This window comes from Drepanopeziza brunnea, assembly GCF_022702325.1.
Source record: "Drepanopeziza brunnea f. sp. 'multigermtubi' strain 214-2 chromosome Unknown ctg2, whole genome shotgun sequence".
Taxonomy (NCBI): Eukaryota; Fungi; Ascomycota; class Leotiomycetes; order Helotiales; family Drepanopezizaceae; genus Drepanopeziza; species Drepanopeziza brunnea.
In genome coordinates, this window is record NW_027094065.1 from 567,701 (window position 1) to 588,594 (window position 20,894).

At 51.3% G+C, this 20,894-nt stretch overlaps 9 protein-coding genes across 10 annotated transcripts; 4 read left to right on the forward strand and 5 right to left on the reverse strand.

The window, feature by feature from the left end:
* Nucleotides 1-1,411: 1,411 nt before the first annotated feature.
* Nucleotides 1,412-2,388, reverse strand: L3040_001371 (uncharacterized protein; the record flags this gene model as incomplete). The annotated part of the gene is made up of 6 exons (XM_007292924.2): nucleotides 1,412-1,561; nucleotides 1,654-1,788; nucleotides 1,856-2,053; nucleotides 2,186-2,213; nucleotides 2,261-2,284; nucleotides 2,345-2,388. The coding sequence occupies 6 exons, from the start codon at nucleotides 2,386-2,388 to the stop codon at nucleotides 1,412-1,414; spliced, it is 579 nt and encodes a 192-aa protein (XP_007292986.1).
* Nucleotides 2,389-3,949: 1,561 nt separating this feature from the next.
* Nucleotides 3,950-5,122, forward strand: L3040_001372 (mitochondrial 54S ribosomal protein uL24m; the record flags this gene model as incomplete). Its single annotated transcript, XM_007292925.2, has 2 exons — nucleotides 3,950-4,390; nucleotides 4,466-5,122. The coding sequence occupies 2 exons, from the start codon at nucleotides 3,950-3,952 to the stop codon at nucleotides 5,120-5,122; spliced, it is 1,098 nt and encodes a 365-aa protein (XP_007292987.2).
* Nucleotides 5,123-5,606: 484 nt separating this feature from the next.
* On the reverse strand, nucleotides 5,607-9,752 carry L3040_001373 (uncharacterized protein; the record flags this gene model as incomplete). The annotated part of the gene is made up of 5 exons (XM_007292926.2): nucleotides 5,607-7,302; nucleotides 7,349-7,691; nucleotides 7,741-8,529; nucleotides 8,583-9,523; nucleotides 9,574-9,752. The coding sequence occupies 5 exons, from the start codon at nucleotides 9,750-9,752 to the stop codon at nucleotides 5,607-5,609; spliced, it is 3,948 nt and encodes a 1,315-aa protein (XP_007292988.2).
* A 242-nt stretch (nucleotides 9,753-9,994) lies between these two features.
* Nucleotides 9,995-11,119, forward strand: L3040_001374 (uncharacterized protein; the record flags this gene model as incomplete). Its single annotated transcript, XM_007292927.2, has 1 exon — nucleotides 9,995-11,119. One exon carries the CDS (start codon nucleotides 9,995-9,997, stop codon nucleotides 11,117-11,119), a length of 1,125 nt encoding a protein of 374 aa, XP_007292989.1.
* A 463-nt stretch (nucleotides 11,120-11,582) lies between these two features.
* On the reverse strand, nucleotides 11,583-12,630 carry L3040_001375 (uncharacterized protein; the record flags this gene model as incomplete). Its single annotated transcript, XM_007292928.2, has 2 exons — nucleotides 11,583-11,803; nucleotides 12,006-12,630. The coding sequence occupies 2 exons, from the start codon at nucleotides 12,628-12,630 to the stop codon at nucleotides 11,583-11,585; spliced, it is 846 nt and encodes a 281-aa protein (XP_007292990.2).
* Nucleotides 12,631-13,664: 1,034 nt separating this feature from the next.
* L3040_001376 (uncharacterized protein) lies at nucleotides 13,665-14,544 on the reverse strand (the record flags this gene model as incomplete). Its single annotated transcript, XM_066156716.1, has 3 exons — nucleotides 13,665-14,311; nucleotides 14,372-14,437; nucleotides 14,505-14,544. The coding sequence occupies 3 exons, from the start codon at nucleotides 14,542-14,544 to the stop codon at nucleotides 13,665-13,667; spliced, it is 753 nt and encodes a 250-aa protein (XP_066012742.1).
* Nucleotides 14,545-14,792: 248 nt separating this feature from the next.
* L3040_001377 (uncharacterized protein) lies at nucleotides 14,793-15,274 on the forward strand (the record flags this gene model as incomplete). The annotated part of the gene is made up of 2 exons (XM_007292930.2): nucleotides 14,793-14,960; nucleotides 15,047-15,274. The coding sequence occupies 2 exons, from the start codon at nucleotides 14,793-14,795 to the stop codon at nucleotides 15,272-15,274; spliced, it is 396 nt and encodes a 131-aa protein (XP_007292992.2).
* Nucleotides 15,275-15,830: 556 nt separating this feature from the next.
* L3040_001378 (uncharacterized protein) lies at nucleotides 15,831-16,452 on the reverse strand (the record flags this gene model as incomplete). The annotated part of the gene is made up of 2 exons (XM_007292931.1): nucleotides 15,831-16,247; nucleotides 16,300-16,452. 2 exons carry the CDS (start codon nucleotides 16,450-16,452, stop codon nucleotides 15,831-15,833), a joined length of 570 nt encoding a protein of 189 aa, XP_007292993.1.
* A 2,719-nt stretch (nucleotides 16,453-19,171) lies between these two features.
* Nucleotides 19,172-20,572, forward strand: L3040_001379 (uncharacterized protein; the record flags this gene model as incomplete). 2 transcript variants are annotated; one of them, XM_066156717.1, is made up of 2 exons in its annotated part: nucleotides 19,172-20,262; nucleotides 20,319-20,373. In XM_066156717.1, 2 exons carry the CDS (start codon nucleotides 19,172-19,174, stop codon nucleotides 20,371-20,373), a joined length of 1,146 nt encoding a protein of 381 aa, XP_066012743.1. The 2 variants fall into 2 exon arrangements, with proteins under 2 accessions (XP_066012743.1, XP_007292994.2); XM_007292932.2 differs by having other exon boundaries at nucleotides 19,172-20,572.
* Nucleotides 20,573-20,894: the final 322 nt, after the last annotated feature.

The window sequence follows — 20,894 nt, forward strand, 5'->3', positions numbered from 1 at the left end:
AGCAGCTGCTTAGAGTCCTTAGTGAGTGAGCGAGGAGCAAGGGCTCTCTCTCTCTCTCTTGTGCTCGCATAGAGTACGCAGGTAATCAGAAAAAATGCAAGAGTTGCGTTGGATCTTCGAGCAGGAAACCAGATGCGGGGGATAGTCCTGCAGAGGGAAAGCCAGGGGTGACTCTTGGACGGTGGAGAATAGATGGAATTTGATGGCTCTCGCTCGCTCGTTGGCGACTTCGCCTCGTTCTCGGAATTCATTATTTCGGGATCTTCAGCCTTCGTGTCCATCGAACCTTATGGAATCTTCGCGAGCCAGCTTCCAGACCCTCTAAATACAACAGCCACCGACGAGGTCGTCACAGACAGCGACGAGGAGCCCAGATTTGCCAGACAGCTTCGAACTATTCGTACAGTGAGGCGTAGCAGCAGCTTGAAAGTGAACCCTGGCTATAGCCCAGTTGGGCCTAGTCTCAGAGAATGAATTTTCGGGGCGAATTTGTGCTGCAAACAGGAAGTGACTAGAACTGTGAGGAATGAGGCCGTGCGTATCGTGGGATGGAGAATTTCCAATAGATGTAGTCAGAGCCGTTGGGGACATCAATATGTAAAATCATCAAGCTTGTATCAATAAACTAAACAGCAAGAGAATTTGGTCGATCAGAAAAACTAGCTGACTTGACGGAAATCGAAAGTAGTAAGGGATTGGACCAAGGAGGGTTCAACTGGTAAGCAAAATGAAGCCTAGCACCAGATAATTAGAGAGGATTCTACTGACAGCTGGATATGAGTCCCCCCTCTTTGAGACTCAGGCTTGTCTGTCCCATCATCAACTTTGATCAGTCCAGTCACTTATGCTCAACACAAATGCTAACTCGCTAAACGTGCAGACTTTACAGACCAATTCTCAAAAACCATCTCTTGATAGACTACGCCTATTGCTATTACACCATACAGAAAACGCGCATCCAGTCTCCCAGCCTGCCCTTAATGACAACGAACCAAGAAAGAGATGAAGCAGCAAGACCATACCCTTACGATTCAGAAATCGCTCTGAACGCAGGATAGAAAGGAGAACCCCGCACACACAAAGATCTGGCAAAAAACGCATTCCGAGAGAGAGAAAAGAGATAGCGCAGCATAGCGAGAAAGAAGCCCTCCCATGCCAAGATGTGTCCGAGCCGAGAGACGAAGAAGACGTGTTTCGGAAGCCATTTTCGTATGCTGAGGGTCGGTGATGAAGCCTGCGCGGGTATTCTGAGGTATCCACGAAGTATCAAAAATGACAGATCAACGCCGTAAGAGGAGCAATGCACGAGTCGCAGCACGTTGTCGCATCCTGAAGCATCCGCATCACCAGAGGAGTCGTACAGTGTGAGTACCCGTCGCATTAGAGAAGAGAGAGGTCGGTGGTGGTAGCTTTACAGAACAATGCACTTCTTCTCCTTCTTCTTCTTGGTCAGGAGTGCGGCACGGGTCGCATGTTCGAAAACCTCTCGGACACCCTCGTTGGTCTTTGCTGAACACTCCAAGTACTTGTAGGCACCAATCTTTTTGCGGGTCTCCTCACCCTGTATAGTAGTCAGCCTCGGTCCACGGCCTGCAGGGTTATGCTTCTCTGAGTGACTCCCAACCTCGTGATCGGGTGCTTGTGTTCTCTTACCTGCTCGGGGGTAACGGGCTTTTGGCTTGTCTTGTGGAGTTCCTCAATAGTCCTCTGATCGAAACGAAGATCCACCTTGCAACCGACTAGAATGATGGGCAGACCGCTGCAGAAATGTAGAACTTCGGAAATCCACTATTGAGGGAGCAAGAGTCAGCAGGTTCTTCTGCCCTAAGCTGGGTGGATTTAGGGGTAGCGGCACCTTCTCCTGGACGTTGTCAAGGGAATCTGGGGAGTCGACGGCGAAGCAAATGAGGATGACGTGCGAATCGGGATACGAGAGAGGGCGGAGACGGTCGTAATCTTCTTGCCCAGCCGTATCCCAAAGAGCTAACTCAACATGCTTTGTATCGACCTCGACATCGGCAACGTAGTTCTCGAAGACGGTTGGGACATAAACCTAGATTCCAGCGCCATCAGCCTCATATCTCTTTGTAATAGGGGGTTTCGTAGTCTTCGTGATAGATGGTCGATGAGGCACCGCGTGAATCAGGTGAGGGTTATTTGAGGGTCTGGTTAGACATTTGCTTACCTCTGGAAATGTACCCTTGGAGAAAACACTGGGCCAAAGTCAGTAGAGTGAGAGAAACCGGGCAGCATCGCATACATCAGGAGACAGGTCTTTCCACAGCTAGAAGGGCACCAAAGTTAGTAATTGTATGAAAGGCCTCAGCCAGGGAGAAGGACGCACGCTCCGTCGCCAACAATCACAAGCTTTCTGCGAATCTCCGCCATGATGTAGCGTTTGAATAGTAGGAGAGGAGGTATCAGTGAGGGTGAGGTGAGGTGGCGTTTGCTGCGGAGGGGGATATCTTGGAGAAGTTGGGGGTGGTGGTTGTGGAGGAGGTGGTGGTGGTGATGGGTTGGAGTTGGAGTTGGGTCTAGAGTTGGAAGTTGATTATTGGAGGTTGAAGGGCACACGAAGGCTAAGGTAAGGTCAGGCTAGCGTGTGCCTGATATCTCGGGGGGCGGAGGCGGATTAGCGGGCCCGGCACAACTACGACGACAGCAACAGCAACAGCAACAACAACATCAACAACAACAACAACAACGACAGCAATAGAAACAGCAATAGCAGCAACAACAACAACAATAACAAAAACAACCAAATCAGCGAAATAAATCACAATCACAATCACCAGTTGACAAGAACAGCCGCGGAGCGATCGTAGTTCGTATGAATCTCTCGCTCTATGTTGGTATGGCTTATCGCACCTGTCTTCGTCCCTGCTATGTCCTCTAGATTGCAATATGCATTTACTATATATATCAAACAGGTAAGGTATAGCCCGCCGCTCAGCCCTTGATTTTTCTTTTACTCCGGCATTCGTGGTATCCTGCTTCCAGGTTCTCCCGATCAGCTGGCGGTGTGAATCAAGGATGATTCGTGCATTTCAAATCGTTTTCCAATCAAGTATTTGTTTAACCAGGAATCCGAGATGCTGTTCCATTATCATACCTCACCTTACGATTCTTTATCCAAGTAAGACTAGATCGATGATCTACTTACTCCGTACCTCTACAGTGTCAGCCATCATCATAATACACTTTTCAGTAGTATCCAAACAGCCAACGATACGAGCTCCAGAGTCCTTGCACAGCTGAGAGCTGCAGTCGACTAGGCTGCAGAGCATATACTACGCCGCAGGCGTACGCCGCAGGCGTAAGTATTACCCCTCGAGGGTAGGATAACCAGGGGTTTTAAAGTGGAAACTAGACTTTTGAGGCACCCTCGAGGGGTAATACTTAGGCCTGTACAGTGGTATAGGGGGGCAATGCGCCGATCGGTTCCGAAGTCTTGTTGCCGCGTATTGTGAGGCGCAGTCTTGGCAGTTCATCTAGGTAGCTACTCTACCTTGTACTGTGTGTAGATTTCAATTTGTATTCTTTATAGATATATGATATATATATATTATGAAATATATACCTATGTGTATCTGTGTCGAATAGCCAACCGCTCTTTACGTTTCTGCAGGACTCCTAATACTTCAGCCCTACAGTACCACAACGTCTTTCCTACTGTACCTACCTCCTACCTCCTACCTACTACCGATCACCGATCTGCACTTGCATACTGTAGCACAGTCCAAAACTCGTAAATGCTGCAAATCAAGATCTTCCTCCCCTGTTCCCCTTGAAATCACTTGAATAATAGTCACGTGCCCATCAGACCCACGTTTTAGCGCGCCAAGCTCGAAGCTCGAAGATCAATCCAAAAAAGCTGCAACTTCACACCCTCACGACCCCGAGGTTCTTCTCCCCCCCTTACGCCCAATCCGACCTCCCCTCTGCAACCATGCAGAAGGTATTTAAGCACACGATCATGGCGGAGAAGCAGGCCGCCCGCCGGCTGGCGAAAAAGAAAGACAAATTCAAGCGGGATGCGTGGAGGACGAACCGGGAACAGAACCAAGTGCACCGGAAAGACGAGATCAAAACGCTGAAAGCCGCGAGGATTTCCAGGAGGGAGGACTATGAGCTGGGCCCGCTGGCGCCTAGGAGGGATGTGGGTGATATGAAGGACTCGTACGGAACAGTCGATATGCAGAGGATGCAGGGCAGGACGCTGTACGGCAAGGAGAAATGGGACATTTTGAACTTCTGGGGCGGGAAGCGGCTGAACCTCGCGAAGCAGGACAGGGTGGTGCTGCTGGAGGGGAGAGACAAGGGAAAGATTGGAAAGGTGACCGAGATCGATATGAAACGGGCTGAGTGCACCGTGGAAGGACTCAACATGGTATGTTTTGACTGGATCTCCAAATCAAGAAAATTTTTCCTCACAATTGAGCTTTTGTTAACGTGTAAACGCTAGATGGACATTTCAGTCCCTTCCTACATGATCCCAGAAGAAGCCCCCGACAAACGCCTCATTCGGTCTATCGAGCAACCGATCTCTCTGAAATCCGTCCGCCTCGTGCACCCCCTCCCAGACCCAGAAACGGGCGTCGTCCGTGACGTAATCGTCAAGAAGCTCGTCAGCAAGTATTGTAGTATCCCCAACCAAAAAAAAGGTTACTGGATCCGCATCATCCCCGGCCTGAACATCAAAGTGCCCTTCCCCAAAACCGCGCCCAAGGAACACGTGGACTGCGAGGTTGACACGCTCCCGCAGGATGTCGACGCGAAGACGTTCGTGCCGAGCCTGCTGACGCCCCCAATGCCGGGGAGCGTGATCGACGAACTGCGAAATAAGTATTCGGTATTCCGGACGCGCCACGAGCCGGAGTACATTGCGCGGAAGGAGAGGGAGGAGGAGGAGAAGGAAGCGCGGAAGAAGCTAGTGAAGAAGATGCGCACGCCGCTGAACGAAGCGAACCGCAAAGCGCGGAAGGAGAGGAAGAAGCTGGGTAAGGGAACCCTCACGCCCGAGATGCTGGAGAAAATTGGGCAGGTCATCGCCAGTAAGCGAAACTTGGCTCTGGAGGGGGCGGGCATGGAGAAGGTGGATGCTACGCCCATCGCGGCGTGAGAATTGTATAAAATCCAGAAAAGAGAGAAGTGCCGAGCACTGTATAGCATCTTGGGCATTGTGGGCGTTGCAGAACTCAGCCGCGTGATAGATAGTAGACTATCTTTTCTCGGTATGGAAAATGTATTATATGGAACCGATCGTTCACTACGACTTAGTCGTTTGAAACATTAGCCTCTACTCTCAGCAGCGTGATATGGATCGGGATTGATGTGTTGATAAGAAAGGAGTTGGAGGGCTAATGGGTCGGTGGGTCCAGACATCCGAGGGCATTGCAAGACTCAGCCGGTTGATGAAACATTTGCTTGTACTTACTGCCGGGCCAACTTTCAGCACTTTCAAGGAAATTCAGCAGCGGGCGTGATATATATTCTACACCTATGTTGACCCGATATATCCAGGCATAAAATTGCATTTCTATAACCACACCTGGGTACTCAACGCCCAACCATCAGACCTCCTCTCTGATCCAACCCCCGACCCCCTAATTCCCAAGCAGAGAAAGCCTCTCAAACGCCTTGATATCAGGCGCCTCCTTACGCTTACCCGCGGCGCCCAAACTCTCCGCCAGCACGGCATCGCCCCCAACAGGCCGATACCCATTCTCATCCACCGCCGGCAGCATCTCCACCGCCGGCACGCCGATTCCAAACACCTCCGGCACACACGCCTGACACATGCCCACCACGTCCGCCAGCGCACTTTCCACGGCCCTCGCCCGCTCCCACATCCCCCTCCTCACCAGACCCGTCACCAGGCGCCCAACATCTCCCCTCACGCTCTCGACTCGCTCTATGAGACGCCCAACGCTGGCAACCAGGTACTCCTCTTCGTACACGCTGCCCTTCTTGCCCCTGGCTCTCTTCCGCTCCTCGCGCCGCCGGTTCTTGCTCGTCGCGCGACTCACCCCCGTCCCGGCCGTCCCGATACTCTGCCCCTGGCTTCCCTTCCCCGTATAGCGTGTGAATAAGCTACGGTTCGTGCTCACTCTGGAACTAGCAGCTACAGATAAATCGTCGGGGAGGTCGCCGTCGCCGCCCTTCTCGCCCTCGTAGAAGGCCAGTGGGTCCGCCAGGGCTTTGGCGCGCAGCTCGCGGATGCGCGGGACTTGGGCGTGGAGCTGCGCTTTGCATTCGGCGAGAAGCTCCGTGGAGGAGGCGAGCGCATCACCTAGAGCGGGGTCGATCACTTCTTCTAGGAGTTCCGGAAGCTGCTTCAGGGCTAGGAGGTGCAGGGCGTCGGGGAAGAAGTAGCCTCTGCAGTAGGCGCGGCAGGCGTTGGGGATGGAGGAGAGGTAGTCAAGCTGAATGGTGCCGGCCGAGAAGTAGTCTTTGCTTTCGAGCAGGGCATCGTAGAGGGAGGTTGCGAGGTCTGTGAGGCTTGGACCTGAGAGAGGAGGTGTTTGGGAGAGGGCGCAGAAGAGAGTTTCGCGCCAGGAAGAGGGACCGGAGGCGAGGTAGCAGGAGGTGGCTTTCTCGTAGTTGTGCAGTGATTCGTAGGCGAGTGCTGCTTCTTTAAAGGAGGATTTCGTTTCGAGGTAGGAGGCGTAAAGGAGAGCTAGAGAAGCGTGTTGGGTAGGTTTGTAGCGGTAGAGGGAGAGGGCTGCTTGGTAGAGGGCGTGCTTTTGGGTGTAGGCTTGGAGCTCGGAGAAGGCGTCTAAAGCGTGGAGGTGTGTTAGAGCTTTTGTATGCCGGCCGAGGTAGTCGTCGATGCTGAAGCGTCGACGGAGTTCGGTCATTTCTTGGAGGGTCTGCATGAAGGGGAGGTATTCTCGGGGATCCTTTTGTGATTGCTGTGCAACTAGGAGAGCGAGATCTAGATCGTATAGGCCGAGTGCGTTATCGTAGAGTCTGTTGACATCTGCTAAGAAGCAGATGTGCTCGACGGCCTTGTCAGCCATAGCTGAATCGTCTTGCATAAGTTGAGCAACAACCAGCAAGCCATCTTCAAGGGCTGGAGGCGATTTGCATACGTTTGCAGTGATGATATTTTGTAGATTTGTGGCGGTTCGAGTTTTCAGCACTTCGAGGAATGCATCACAGATCCGATTTACCTTGGAGACTTTTCCAAAAGTTGTTTCAGATGCGATACCAGTCGTACCGTTCGTGTTCGAAATGTCTTTAGCAAGATGTCGGACAGCTCTTGTATCCTTATACATAGTCTGGGTGACATCTTCCTCTCTGTTTCCTGTTAGCAATGCCGATCAACAGTTGTCTGGTTGCCTACCTAAGTGAAGACAGGAAGAGATCGATGTAGGTAATCTTCTTCACTTGGTCGATGAATAGCGGTACACTAATCAAGAACTGCTCTGGCGCATGATCATATAAAATGTTCATATCCACTCTCTGCGTTCTGCAATGAGTGAAAGCTCGCTTGTAATTCTTTTCCTCGATGAGCTTCCGAATTCCTGCAACTACCATCGCCCGAGGATAGATGGTCTCGAGGTTACCCCGAGGCATTTGCAGGACGAGATTGAGAGATGTTGGCATTGCTGTCACAAGCCGAGCTCCTCTTTCGATACTTCTACATCGCTCGTCTATTTCTGGATTATCGGGAGGAACTTCGAGATCTGGTTTACTGTTATTACTGTGATCCAAAGTTTGGAATCGAGTACATACCATTGACATTGGTGATGTGGACGAATTTGAGAAGATGTGTAGTAGTTGTAAAAACGAGATGGGCGGGAGTGAGAAGAAAGGATGTGCAATTTTTGACCAGCAATCGGGAATTTGAATACAAATGGCCACTGCTAGATAGGCCAAAGGCTATCTCGTCATCGCCAGCAGCAATCTCAACCCAGGGCAAATACGAGGGCGAGTTGCAGTGAGATAGAGAGTGATCTCCAGCGACAACACTGTGTATTTCTCCCTTTCTGTCTTGGACGAAGGGGTGTGCCAGTCCGTCTTTGAAGTAGCTTGATAAAGTAAACATGACCGACGAAGGGCGATCGTTTGACGGCACTTCCTCCATCCTTCCAGTATCATCATTGAAGCCATACCGGACAATTTTTTGAGTTGTCTCATCTCTTTGGAGCACCAGTACTTGGTTTTCACCCGCGAACGTGACTTGCTGGTATGTGGCTTTCAAAAAATCCGATCTCTGGAAAGTCACTCTGCCGGTTAACTCCGGAGCAGCAGCAGATACAGCGACGCTACTCCATTTAAAGACCGAGATTCCATCTTGGTGGAGGACTGCAATTAGTGATGCATCTGAATTGAAAGCTACATCGATAGCATTTGATTGTATCTCGAGGTCATGCAAAGCCATAGGGGGAGGAACATTTGCTGTTCGGATAGGTGTGATTCCGATGGATTTGCCATCAATAACAGCAACTATTCCATGATCGTTTGGTGGTGCGGTCGAAGAGCGGGCTGTATAGAAAACGTAGTCGATTATGCTTACAGAGTCTGAAGAGTCGTTAGCAACAACAGTTCCTCTCGCAACAATAGTGGAAACTTACCTGGGCCTACTGTCAGAAGCTGCAAGGGCTTTTCTGGGTGCCAGACCAGAGGGCTGGCTGCTAGCAAGGTCTCGTTGCCGATAGCCTGCTTCAAATACCAGTGGTAATTGCCCATAGTCCATAATTGTGTATGATCAGACATTAATACAGCTAGTACCGTCGAATCAGAGTTCCAGGATAGCTTAATGTGCTCATCGGATCTTTGCAGTTGCTCAGGGGTAAGTCGAAGCGTGAACTGCCCATGCCTGAGGCCGTTGCGCTCAAAAAATACGACATCGACTCGGTCACCAAATCTTTGGATTCCTGCAATGAGATTGCCTGCAGGTCTCCAACTCAAGGCGCCCTCCAAACCATCCACTGGCTCGCTGACGCTATCAAGCACACCTTCTCTCGAGTAAACACGAATGACTCGTCTAGTCGCAGCTTCAATAGTCGAAATGGCGAGATATGCACCATCACCTCTCCAGCTAATACTAGCTCTGGAGTCATCGTTCGAGCTCAAAACCCCCTCGTCGATTTTCTCTGGCATAGTCGGGTCTCGCATAGCTTTTGCTCCCTTGCCCTTAAACTGGGTCTCCTTCTTTCCCCAGCCGACCGAGACATGGTTTGAAGCTTTGAGATCCTCTGGTGTTATAGCAACATCAGTGACCCCCTCAAAACTTCTGCTCATGAACACAAGCGTGTTCGCTTTGGTGGTGATGGCCAGAAGTTCCTCATCAGGTGACCACTTTGCAGCCGTAATTCCTTCGTCGACCGAGCCAACAATCTCAATCCGATCCTCTCCAGGTTGAGGCTCTTCTCTAACGACCGTAATGTCGCCGCCGGCGAGGACCAAACATGCTGTCAGACTGTCTGCGAAATAGTGAAGGCTCAATATCTCGTCGCATGCCAGATCTGGATTTGGACATGGAGCATCCCACGAGGTGATGCTTGTGTGTTCACTGTTTGTATGTTAGTATATACACATTCCGATAATTCAAGGTGAACTGACTAAGAGTCTGATTTCGCAGTAATCCTGACCAGCTCAATAACAGGCTCGTTTTCGGTTGGTCCAAAGGCGCACAGCACAGAGTCATTCGCGAGGTCCCAAGTCGCAGCACTCAGCGTCCTCCCATTAAACGAGCCGAGAGGCGCCCACTGATCATAACGTGTATTCCGTAAGTTGCGCATCTTGAAGTTCAAGATGTAAATATCTTTGGTGCACCGTTCATGAATTGAATTTCAGTGGGTCTCCTTGCACATACTTTTTGCCGAATTGGCGAGGCGAAAGTGGGTCGAAGTCTCGTCTCCACTTCCCCAGATTAAGCTACTACTGTCTCAATCTCCTCATCCTCTCTCTCTCTTCCATCTCCCATCTCCCACCTCCCACCTCTCTCTCCCTCTCCCTCACCCAACCCGTCCACCTCGTAACCATGGATGTAGCTTACAACCAACACTCGCGGAGACACAATTCCCGCTCATTCACCAACCTGAACCATCTAACGCTCGCCCCCTTGACCTCCCGACTTCCTCTCCCCGACGCCGACGCCCTCCCTGACCTATCAACGTCCTATATCGAAGGCCGCTCCGCCCCAACCACACCCTCGATCCTGTCCCGGTCCTCCTCCCGCGTATCCCTCCCCAGAGCCCTAACCATGGCCCTCCCTAAATCAAAATCCAGCACCCACCTCCTCGCTCCACCTCCTCGGAAGCTGCCTCGCAGCGGTACCAGCACACCCGGCGGAACGCGACTGCGGAACGAGCTGTCCTTGACGGAGACGTATCGTGTCGATTCGGACTGGCTGCTGCGGGCCGGGGCGGCGATATCGTCGAGTACGCGGGAGAGCAAGGGGCAGTCCTGGTTGGTGTCTAGGGCCAGCTCGACGAGCTTGACGGGGCAGCGGGACGAGGACGATGAGGAATTGGAGAGGGATCTTGCGAGGGAGCGGGAGCAGGCGAGCAGGGGGGTGAGTCGGAGGGGTAGTGTTGCTGCTGATGCGGATGATGAGCTCTCTCCCGTGACGGTTAGGCGGAGCTTGAGCTTTGGACCGGCCACGCCGAGTAGACCGCATAGCAGGTTCGCGAGTAGAGTAAATAGCAGACGGGGGAGCCGGGCACAGCTGCTCACGCCTATTGGTGGGGCAATCGATGGGTATTTCGATCATGGGGCTTTTGCCCGGCAGGACTTTATCACCGAACCCGATTTTGTGGATGCGGAAGACGAAGAGGAGGACTTCTACGAGGGAAGCGATGAAGCGAAGAAAGACGACGCGGAGGTGAGGAAGCTGGCTAGAGCCAACAGCCAGGGATTGAGCGGGTGGGTGGAGAGAATGCTCGGATGGAGTCTCTTTGCCGTGGAAGAGGATGGCGAAGATGAAGAGCTCACGGACGAGAAGGCTGAAGACTCTGAATTCTCTCCACGTACTTCCAGGCTGCCTTTTGATGGGATCCACGATCCTATCACGGAGGAAGTTCCGCCGCCCATGAAAGACGGCGATGTGGCTGGCTGGCAGGATGCTGCTTGGCTATTGAGTGTAGCTACGAAAGTGCTGCTATGAGAGAATGAGGATTCCACAGTCCTTACTCTAGGTGCCGGACTCTGCCAATAGATCACTGAGCCACACTTTGGAGCCTTTTCAAGTACTAGTTGGGGGCAGCATCTTATCCGGTGGCGAGAGAGCAAGCTTGTTTTCATTAATGCTCAGCTATCACAGTACAACTATTCGCTCTACGGTCTCTAGCCCCTTTGTCTGGCTTCTCTGCTTGCCAGTGGGCCAGCTCCCAAATTCTGCGCTCATTAGACTTCAAATCTCCAGCCGGCGCTAGTGCCAATACACGTTAAAATGCATATCTATTTGGTGGTTTTCGATCTCTCGAGCCTCTACGAGGTCCACTTTCATTCTCATCCGTCGAGCTCTGTTCATTTCCACCTTCTTCTCTCCTTTTTTTCAGCCGGTTTTCAGTATCCCGTTCCGGTTATGCATTTGGCTCAACAGATTCAGCAGACGATTTTATCCTGATTCACCTTCTCGATCTCTCTTCCGTATCCCCTCCCTCAACTTCGCCTTGTGCATCGTCCTGTTCGATAGAACTCGTAGGCGAGTCAATATTCTCCTGGCCAAGCTCAAGTGCCGGTGAGACGTAGGGCGGATGCGGAAGCCCGGCAAAATCAGCACCAACGCCAGCATCGATGTCGACCTCGACCCCCATCCCATGCGACTGTCTAAGCTGGTTCCCCTTTACTGTTGATATGCTTCGCGGTTTTCAGACCCGCCTCCAACGATTCCTCGCTATGCGCTGCATTCGGCGGCCACACTTTCCTGCATATCGCAAATCAGCCTCTCAACTCCCAACTCCAGCTTCAAGTCAGAATTAGAACCCGAAAAAGAAAGAAAAAAATCACCCACTCAAAAGCAGCCATCCAAGCAAGCCTATGGCTCATACAATTCGGGCTCGAAGGGTCACACAAAAAGTATATGGGCCCGGGTATCCTCCTCCTCCTCTCCTCGCCCTTCACCGGATGCCTGAACCACGCAAGCACAGTATTAACGCCAATCCTCGCAGAGTTTCTCCTATCCCAGCCTGAAATATTATCGGCCCCCAGGCACGGGAACGCCACGCTGCCAGCGCCAACCCTCTGAGCCTCCTCCAAACACCTTCGATAGCAATCCACCAGCTGCTGCTTACGCAACGCGGCCGTGGATTGGGTGAGCCTACTCTCGGCCCATCGCGGCACATTGGTGTGTATGATGTGGCGGCAGTTGCGGCTCTCGGAGCGGGGCGTGGTGATAGCGTCGCCGACGCGAAGGTAATACCGCTTCTGCACCAGGAAGTGATAGAAGCTGGGGCCGGCGGCCTCGACGAGCCGGAGCCCTCTGACTGGCCGGAACAAGGTCGACGACCTCATGTCGGCTGTGGCTGCGTTTACGACGGCACTGCTGGGGACCAAGAAGAGCGACTGGGCGCGGATCTCGTAGCGCCTGTCTGGGGAGCGAACGATGAGGCGGCCGAGAGCGCCGGGTCGTCGGGGTGAGTTTCGATCCCAAGATGGCTTGGGGGAGAAGGCCATGGCGATGCGGGTGCCTGTTGGGGACTCGGACGTGAGTCTGCTATACTGTACTATGCTATGCTATGCTACTCTGTGATGTGCGGTGGTGGATCTGTAGTGTACGAATGGGTTAGCTAGCCTTTGGGGGGTGAGTATAGATGGTTTCCTTTGATCTCTGATCTTGAGTGGACGGAGGGAACAAATGATATGGAAGAATGCTTTCTTTTTTTGGGGTTGGATTTTTCTTGGACAATCACGGCCAAAGCTTTGTTCATGACCAACTGTCTTCGCAGTGCCGATCAAGCCTCTGTTCAGACCACGCCGCCGAATCGAGCTTCAGAAGGAAAGGAAAGAGCAAGGGGCAAAGAGCAAAGAGCAAAGAGCAAAGAGTACAATCGACCTGGTTCAGCATGGCAATCTGTCATGGACCCTGTCAAGGGAAGGCGCAACCTGCGCTCCTTTACTCGCTTAGGAGTAAACAACTCCTTTTCCTTTATTTTTTTCTTTTTTCTCTCTCAAAACGACTCAGCAGAGCTAGCTCTCAACGCTGACAACCGACACTGATTGGCGACGAGCATGGGTCGAAATTTTCACCGTGGAACAAGACTATCTTCTACCCTGTCAGTAGACAGAGCTGACGAGTAGTTTCGTGCTCGTGTTTGTTTTCAGGGAGGTCAAGCTGGATTCCAATTCCAGGGGCAAGCCTGAACTCGGCTCATCTCAAGCGAGGCGAGTTGGACGAGCCAGAGACATGTATGTACAGACTTGAGGGTTTTACTACGATAATTACAACTACATGGCGCACGCACATAGACCAGGTATCACACCGATTCAGAATTTAATTCTTGCACAGGTCTCAAGTCTGTCTATGCGACTAAGACTCGGATTTCTTCCAAACAATCGGGTTCGACTCGGCTGCTATCCGATCAAGTCTGCCATGCCCAGCAGTACGAGCAACGAGCGGTATTCTACGGCATCCAAGCCACAGCTAGCTACCAAGTCTAACCACTCTGGATCCGCAGCCCAGCTTCTCTGCCACAAACACCCCCCCGACACTACTCCTCCCCTTCAGCCCTCCAGCCCCCATCCTCCCTACTAACGATCAGCTCACCAACGCCGTCCCTTCTCTTCTCGACAATCTCCCTGCCATTAAGCAAATCATTCTCCCTGACCCTCTTCCACGCGCTCGCCTCATCCGGCGCCACCCCGCTCTTCACGTGTCTCCGTACCAGCCTCCTCCCCGCCACATCCTCACCAACATCCACAAACCAATGCTCGTCCATCAAATCCCCCGCTTCCTTCCACGGGCCCTCATTCAACGAGAGATAGTTCCCTTCGAAGACGAGGATGCGCGACGTGGGCGCAATGGCGATGCTCTTGGCTATAGGGTCCTTGGTCGTGTGCGAGAACGAAGGCGCGTATATCGTCCCCGATTCGGGGGTGATGGGCGGCCGGAGGGAGGTGATTAGAGAGAGGAAGGCCGCGCCGTCAAAGGTGAATGGTGCACCGCGGCGGGCGAGAGCGTGTGTGGGGTCTGGCATGGCGTGTAGGACGGAGAGCGGGAGGTGATAGCCGTCCATGGGGATGTAGGTTGCTGTGGCTACTACTCCTGGGTCTGTCGTCGCTGTCTGGCCCGGGAAGCTGGAGGAGGTAGCGAGGGCGTTGAGGCGGGCGGTTATGGTTTTGGCTAGTGTTGTTTTGCCTATTGTTTGTCAGTCTTTGTAGCTGAAGTTAGCTGAATGAGGGCTTTTAGGTAGAATACCGGATCCTGGAATGCCCGAGATGGCAATTAAGAGTCGTTCGTTAGGAGGTATGGTTTTGAATTTAGCTGTGCTGCTTGCTTCAGCCTCCTCGTCTTTGGTAGATGGGTGGGTATTGAAGAAAAATGTAAGTACCCCAAGTTTTTTGCACAAGGTATGTTACTTGGTCTTCCATATTCTTCTCGTCCGGGGGTTCTATAGCAGGAAGATTGGTTAAGTAGTTTGCATAAGAAGTGAGATCTGAGGTTGGAAAGTTGTGAGATGGAGCTCAAGGGGAGGTGAAGTGAAGTGAAGTGGGGTTGCTGGCGGGGTTGAAGCCTGGTGCAACGACGAAATCCTAGGTACCATATCCCTTCCTTCTCCCACCAAGTACCTTAAGCTGGAAACACGAAAGAGCAAAAGATACCTAAGAGGCACAAGGAAATGGACGCAGCAGACTCGGACGAGAACGGCGGTCTCTTCAACATAGACTTCAGCTCCGCCGACGAGGCAGCCGCAGAGCAACAGAAGAAACCCCCTCGGGACTTCCAGTCCGAGGCGGATTTCCAGCAGCAGTTGAGGGAGTGGAGGCCCAAGGTCGAGAAGGGTGAGGTCTGTAGGCATATATACATGATATGATGTATTTGTTGTGTTCCCTTGTGCAAGAGTTACCGACTGACTCGAGAAAGCATATATAGTTGTGGAAGACTCTGAATCTGCCGATTGACAGTCCTTCGAAGCCGGTGTCTCAGAGGATCCTGCATTCTATTGAGGAATTGTACTTCTACCGGAGGTACGAGGAGGCGAAGAATTTCACCGAGGAGGCAATGAGAGGGAAGGACCTTATGGTTGAGTTTAGGAAGACGCTGGAGACTTACTTGGAGAGATGCGATGCGAAACTTCGCAGTGCAGAGAAGAGGTCTTGAAGGATAAACTGACTGTATTGGCAATATGGTTGGAGTTGAGCCTTGATACCCAGTCCTGGTGGGCAATGCAAAGAAATGACTTTACAGATTCATCTAGACCGAAAAGCAATCTCGTAGAAATTCTTGGTACATCATTCATACTGTGTGACTTTATTATGACAAAGAGCATAGAGTTTTCTTCTATCTGCCTTTCTCTCCACCTTGATCCCAGTCTATCTATCTTTGTGCCAACGCACCATTCTATTCCATTCGTACATGGGAATCGCTACCCATGAGAAGTGATGTCGCTCTCTATCCAGCATCTCTATCCCGAAAACGCCGTCCAGAAATGAATATTGCTCCCAAACGCCCAAAGCAGACTTTTGGGTACCGAATTCGCGGCAGTGGCAGAAAATGGGAAACACTCTAAGCAGATGCTGATCGCAGTAGGAGAACGAAAGGTCGTAGGTAGTCGGGTGAAGCAATCCCGGAATTTCAAGAATAAAATCCAAGAGGTTCGATGAGCTTTGTTGGAGGAGAGGTACCGGCTGTCGGCCTCGATAGTCGGTTCATCCGCTCATGCAGGGATAGCCCGCTGGCTCTGCTCCTTCTGCTTCTCTTCCCGAAAAACCCTCCTGCTCATCTCCAATACTGACTCGAACCCGTCCTTCCCCTTTTGCGCATTCTCCGAGAAGCGTGTCACTGTAGCCTCCTCCACCGCGTTCTTGATCTTCTGCCACCCGCCACACACAGCCGTGATCTTCGCATCCTGTACAAATTGAGTCCGCGTCTCCGAGAGCGGCTGGTAGATGACCGTCTCGCGGCAGTTGATGATATTCGAGAAGGTCAGATTGTGAGAGATCATAGTGACCTTTTTTGATGTTGGATCAACGTAGGATGTTTCGAAGACGTGTGATGTATCATTGCCGCCCATGAGGGACATGAGCCATTTCGGCGCGCTTTGCTTGCACGTAATGAGTCGTTCTGTTCGTAACTGCGAATTGTTAGCAGGTTGAAAGGAGGAATCTGGGGTAAAGGAAAGTTACCACTCCCGTCTCAGCGTCAACCCTGCGCGAGATCGTGTCGACTGCAATGACATGCGTCGACTGGTCGTTCCACGGACAATACTTCCTCCAGTTCGCCGTCGAAACCTCTTCCCATGAGTAGTTGAACGTACAGTCGTTTGAAAAGACCTTCATCGTGATAGTGTATGAGTTGCAGGACTTGCGGATTTACCCAGGTTTTTTTTTATGGGCCAGACGCGGGTAGTGTATTCAGGCGCCGCGCAGGTGTTTGCTTCTACTTCTGAAGTCGTTTATACTTCAGTTTATTCGCCTGTAATTTGAAAGTATGGCGGCGTTTGGCAGCGCAGTGAAGTAATGTGAATGAGCGGTTGAGGTTGAGGTTGAGGTTGAGGAGATGAATCATGAACTACGGAGAAAGAAGGGTGGATAAATGTTGCCCCCATCGGTTATTCTAGCGCCACCGGAACCCTATTTTTCCCGCGCCGGGCAGGGAAGAGCACGGATCATACAACTAAAAGGAGTTTCGAGATCTTCAAATCAAATTGCATCAACAGGATTCCCCAGGCCGAGGAAGGCTAAACAATACAGTAAAGATTGATGTCCCCTATACTCTGTATGCACGTCTTCGTCACAACTAGATGATCAGAAGACCCTGGTTTTTCACCCTTATCTCCGAATCTCAACCCAGAGAACGTGAAAAGGGGCCGACCGAGGACCCACGTGTCAATAGCCCCGTGAATAATGGAGACCATAAAAGAATCAGAATCGTTTGAGTCTAGTGAATACCCCTCTATCCGTAAATTCCAAAGCTCATGAGGGACGCGAAAGACCCGGAAGGCTTGGGAACGGCGGTGAGGGGAATACCAACCTATAACAGCACGTGAAAATCACGTGTCGAAATGGTACGGGCTTTCGTTTTGGACGACTCAAGGCTCCAGTGAGGTATTGACTTTAGGCCTAGCCCAAAGTCCGAGAACATTCCATGAGATAACCCTCTCAGAACATCGTCGTTATTGCCAACCTCCAACTTGGTATTTGACCTCCTCAGATGGAGCTGGAATAGGTATCAGCAAGGACTCCATTATAATATTAAGAATAACCGGGTTTCTGTTTTTTAGGTGAGGTACCCTTAAGTCGGGCCGGTATTGGAAAAGCTGCAAAGATATCGGTCACTCGGGTAAGCGACCGTCGGCAGCTGGTGCGCCGAGTGCTCCTCGACAAGAAGCGAAAGCAGCCTCACCGATAGTTGTGTGAAGGCAAGATTTGGATCCACGATTCACAGATTTTTAGTTTGAGAAGACCAGATACTTGTTTTTGAGAGACGGAAGATTTGAAGAGGTGCAGGAGTTCTGTCGAGGTCCTATGAACTACTTCCGTTTGTAGTACTTAGTGATACTGTGGTAACCCGAGAGCCTTGTGAAAGGGTGTGGAATGTTCGTGCTTGGATCTGAGTGACGTTGGATCTGGGTGACGACGTTGAACGGTCCGGAAGACGGAAAAGTAGCCGCACTACCAGCTATCTACACAAGTGTCTCTCTCTACCATGCTATCGTCCCGACTATCTCTGTCGCTGTCGCTGTCACTGTCCCTGACCTCCCATGCCGGCTAGCTATGATGCTGATGAGCTTTCTCGGCCAGTCGAGATCGGGTAAAAGCAGGCGGTTGACTTGAATTAAAGACACCATTGTGTCACAAGCCTTGCGGTCTCCAACAGCGAGCCGTTCCTCGACCAAGCCGAGTTCAGGCACTGCGGAAACAGGGCGGGCAACACCGAGCTATGGACGAACCACCCGGATTGGCTGTGTTTTGAGGCTTCCGTAGAAAGGTAGGACAAAATTCAGCCGCTTAACGCCCACATAGATTTTGATATCAAGCCGATCTCAACTGTTACTTGGCGGTCTTCGCTCAGACCGAGGACGACAAGGGGAGATAGTTCTGAAATTGTAGCATAGAAGCGCTGAAATTGCCTTCTATTCGTCTCGCCGTCCTCTCTAACCCAATATTGATGATTATCTCACCGCTACGTACCTTATATTAACTATTCGGCAATCCAAGAGAGATCACACTGCAGCTATATCTCGTGGATGGCGCGATGCTACCTCTGAATAACTCTTTGACTGAAGATCTTGGCGGCAGCAAAAGTACCCATTCGGCCCCATCCTGTGCACTCTTTCTGAGTCCCAGCATACATTCGGGTAACTAGCATCTACCAGAGAGCATACTCGAATAGGGTAGGGCCAACGCTCTCCTGTATTCGGTCCCGTCTTGGCATCACAACGACGCTAGCTGATCATATATGCTTAGGGGATTGGCAATCAAGTAGGAGACAAAGACAGTAATCAAGTTGAATGGCAGGACTTGGATCGTTTTAAGTCTCGCTTCGAAACAACAGCCAGAGAAACAGAAGCAAACGTACAGGAATAGCATTCAGAATAGCTTCAAGGATAGGTCTCAATATCGAGAGAGATAACCGAGACTCGTTTCCCATAACAAATGGACAAATGACGCAGCACGTAACTTTTTATCAGTGTATATTAAGATATTGTCATACCAAAATTTCTTCCGACATCGAATTCCCGCATCACTTGACCTGATCGTTTAATGACGAGGCGTCTGCATGTAGAGAGACTGCGCAATAACTTTGGGTGCAATATTCGCTAATCTGCAATATCGATGCCGCATCTTCGCGGACCGATATTGCTTCTAGGTACGATCTTGTCCAACTGGAAAGTTTCATAGTGGCCGATAGACATCTATGTGACGCTGACCCCAGAACTGCTTTGGCGAATGTCGATGTCGGTATATATTTGGGTTGACTGGCCATTGATTTACCAACACTGGGAGGAATCAGATCTGGAAGACCTACCTTGCTCGACAATTTCCTGACTTCAGAATGCTGAACCCAATGGCGCCGATAGCCCCGATTTCACTGCTTCCCGGTATCCTCATACTCAATGCAAAGTATTTACCGGATTCGGAGACAAGTGCCGCCAAAGTGGGAGCGACCTCCATTGCCTTCTCCGTTGCGCATGTCCTCCAACATGAGGGGCTTTTCGCTGGCATGATTCTGTATCAGAGACAAGAGGATCTCAGTCAGCCGAAAGTTTCCATCCAGTTCAGGGCATCTATTCCGTGTGTTGTCCTATGTTTCAACTTCGAAATGCGCCGATCGGACATTCGGGACGCGATCAGCAGTGCCACGGAGATGCTGCTCATGGCGACTCGCGGAGTTGCTGGGCTCGCCATTCTATACCACCAAACCGACACCCTTCTAGCGTACAGTCCGTGTTGGCTACCTAGCTGTGTAACGCATCACGGTCCGTTTTATGACGACTTTGTCCAACACTTTTGCATGGAACAAGCAGCGATTGCCTTTGGAAGCAGAGAAAAGGCCTATCATCTTCGGAAGCACCAGCGCATTGGGCTCAATCATCTTCGCCGGTCCAAAAACACGTTCGTTCTGCAACACTCATCCGTGCAACGCAAGTATCTTACGGAGCACGGTATTGATCCCGCCCAGATTTATCGACTTAGCCCCCCGATCGATATTGGCCAGTTCGAGCATCAAGACCTTGCCGCGACGCATCCCGAAATTGCATCTTTCGTCGAGAAAAAGCCATCCCTCATACTGTTCACTGCCGTAGCCCGTCTCGACTTCTTCAAGAACGTGGAGCTATTAATGGACGCAGGGATCGAGCTTCTGAGACGCGGTATTGCTGTTAAGGTCTTGGTTGCCGGTGGTGATGACAGCGAGCAGTTCCGGCGAGCGAACCTTTTGGAACGAGTACCAACAGCTTTCATCTCGGCATTCATGGTGGCCCCCAAACTCCCCAAAGACAGCTTGTATGCTCTGTTCGATGCAGTCAAGGACAATGGATTCTTCGTCTGCCCCTCTCGCTACGAGACTCTCGGCATCACCCCTCTCGAGGCCGCACTGAGCGCCGTCCCAACACTCATCGTGGACAATCCGAACGTCGAAGCTTCGTGTTACTTTCCTCCCGGGAATCGATTCCGGCACTCAGCAACGGACTTGGCTAAAGTGGTCGAACATCTCCAGAAGGAAGGGATGCAAGGCCGGGGAGAGGCTCTGCGTAACGTGCTGAAAAAACACATCTCGCACGAGAATTTCAAGCAAAGTCTGTTGAAGGCCTGGGCGGTATTCTCCAAACCCGAGATTGGGAGTCTCGAATCGATGCTCAATTTGTCCGGAGAGGTCGTTCAGTCACGGCTCGTTATCAGCGTTGAAATAGACGGCACGAGACTTGGACACGGATACAAAGTACCTGGTAACTAGGTAAGCTGGACAAAGTACGTCAAGCTACGCCGAATGGTCACTGGAATTTCCTCTCACCTGTCTCTCCCTAGGCAGGGCAGGTACACATGACATTTTTGTACAATTCCTGATTAGCTAATTTAGCGTGTAATGATAACGAGTATAATCTAGTGGGTAGTGGCTTGATGTAAACAAATCTTAGTGGCAATACAAAAGATACAAAAGATATACCAAAGAAAAGGTGTGATGTTGAAGTCCAGTATCACGTTTTACGTGCATCCCAAATCCATCCCATCACGCTGCGGTTCGGATACACCAAAACTCCGCGAAGCGACTAAGAATA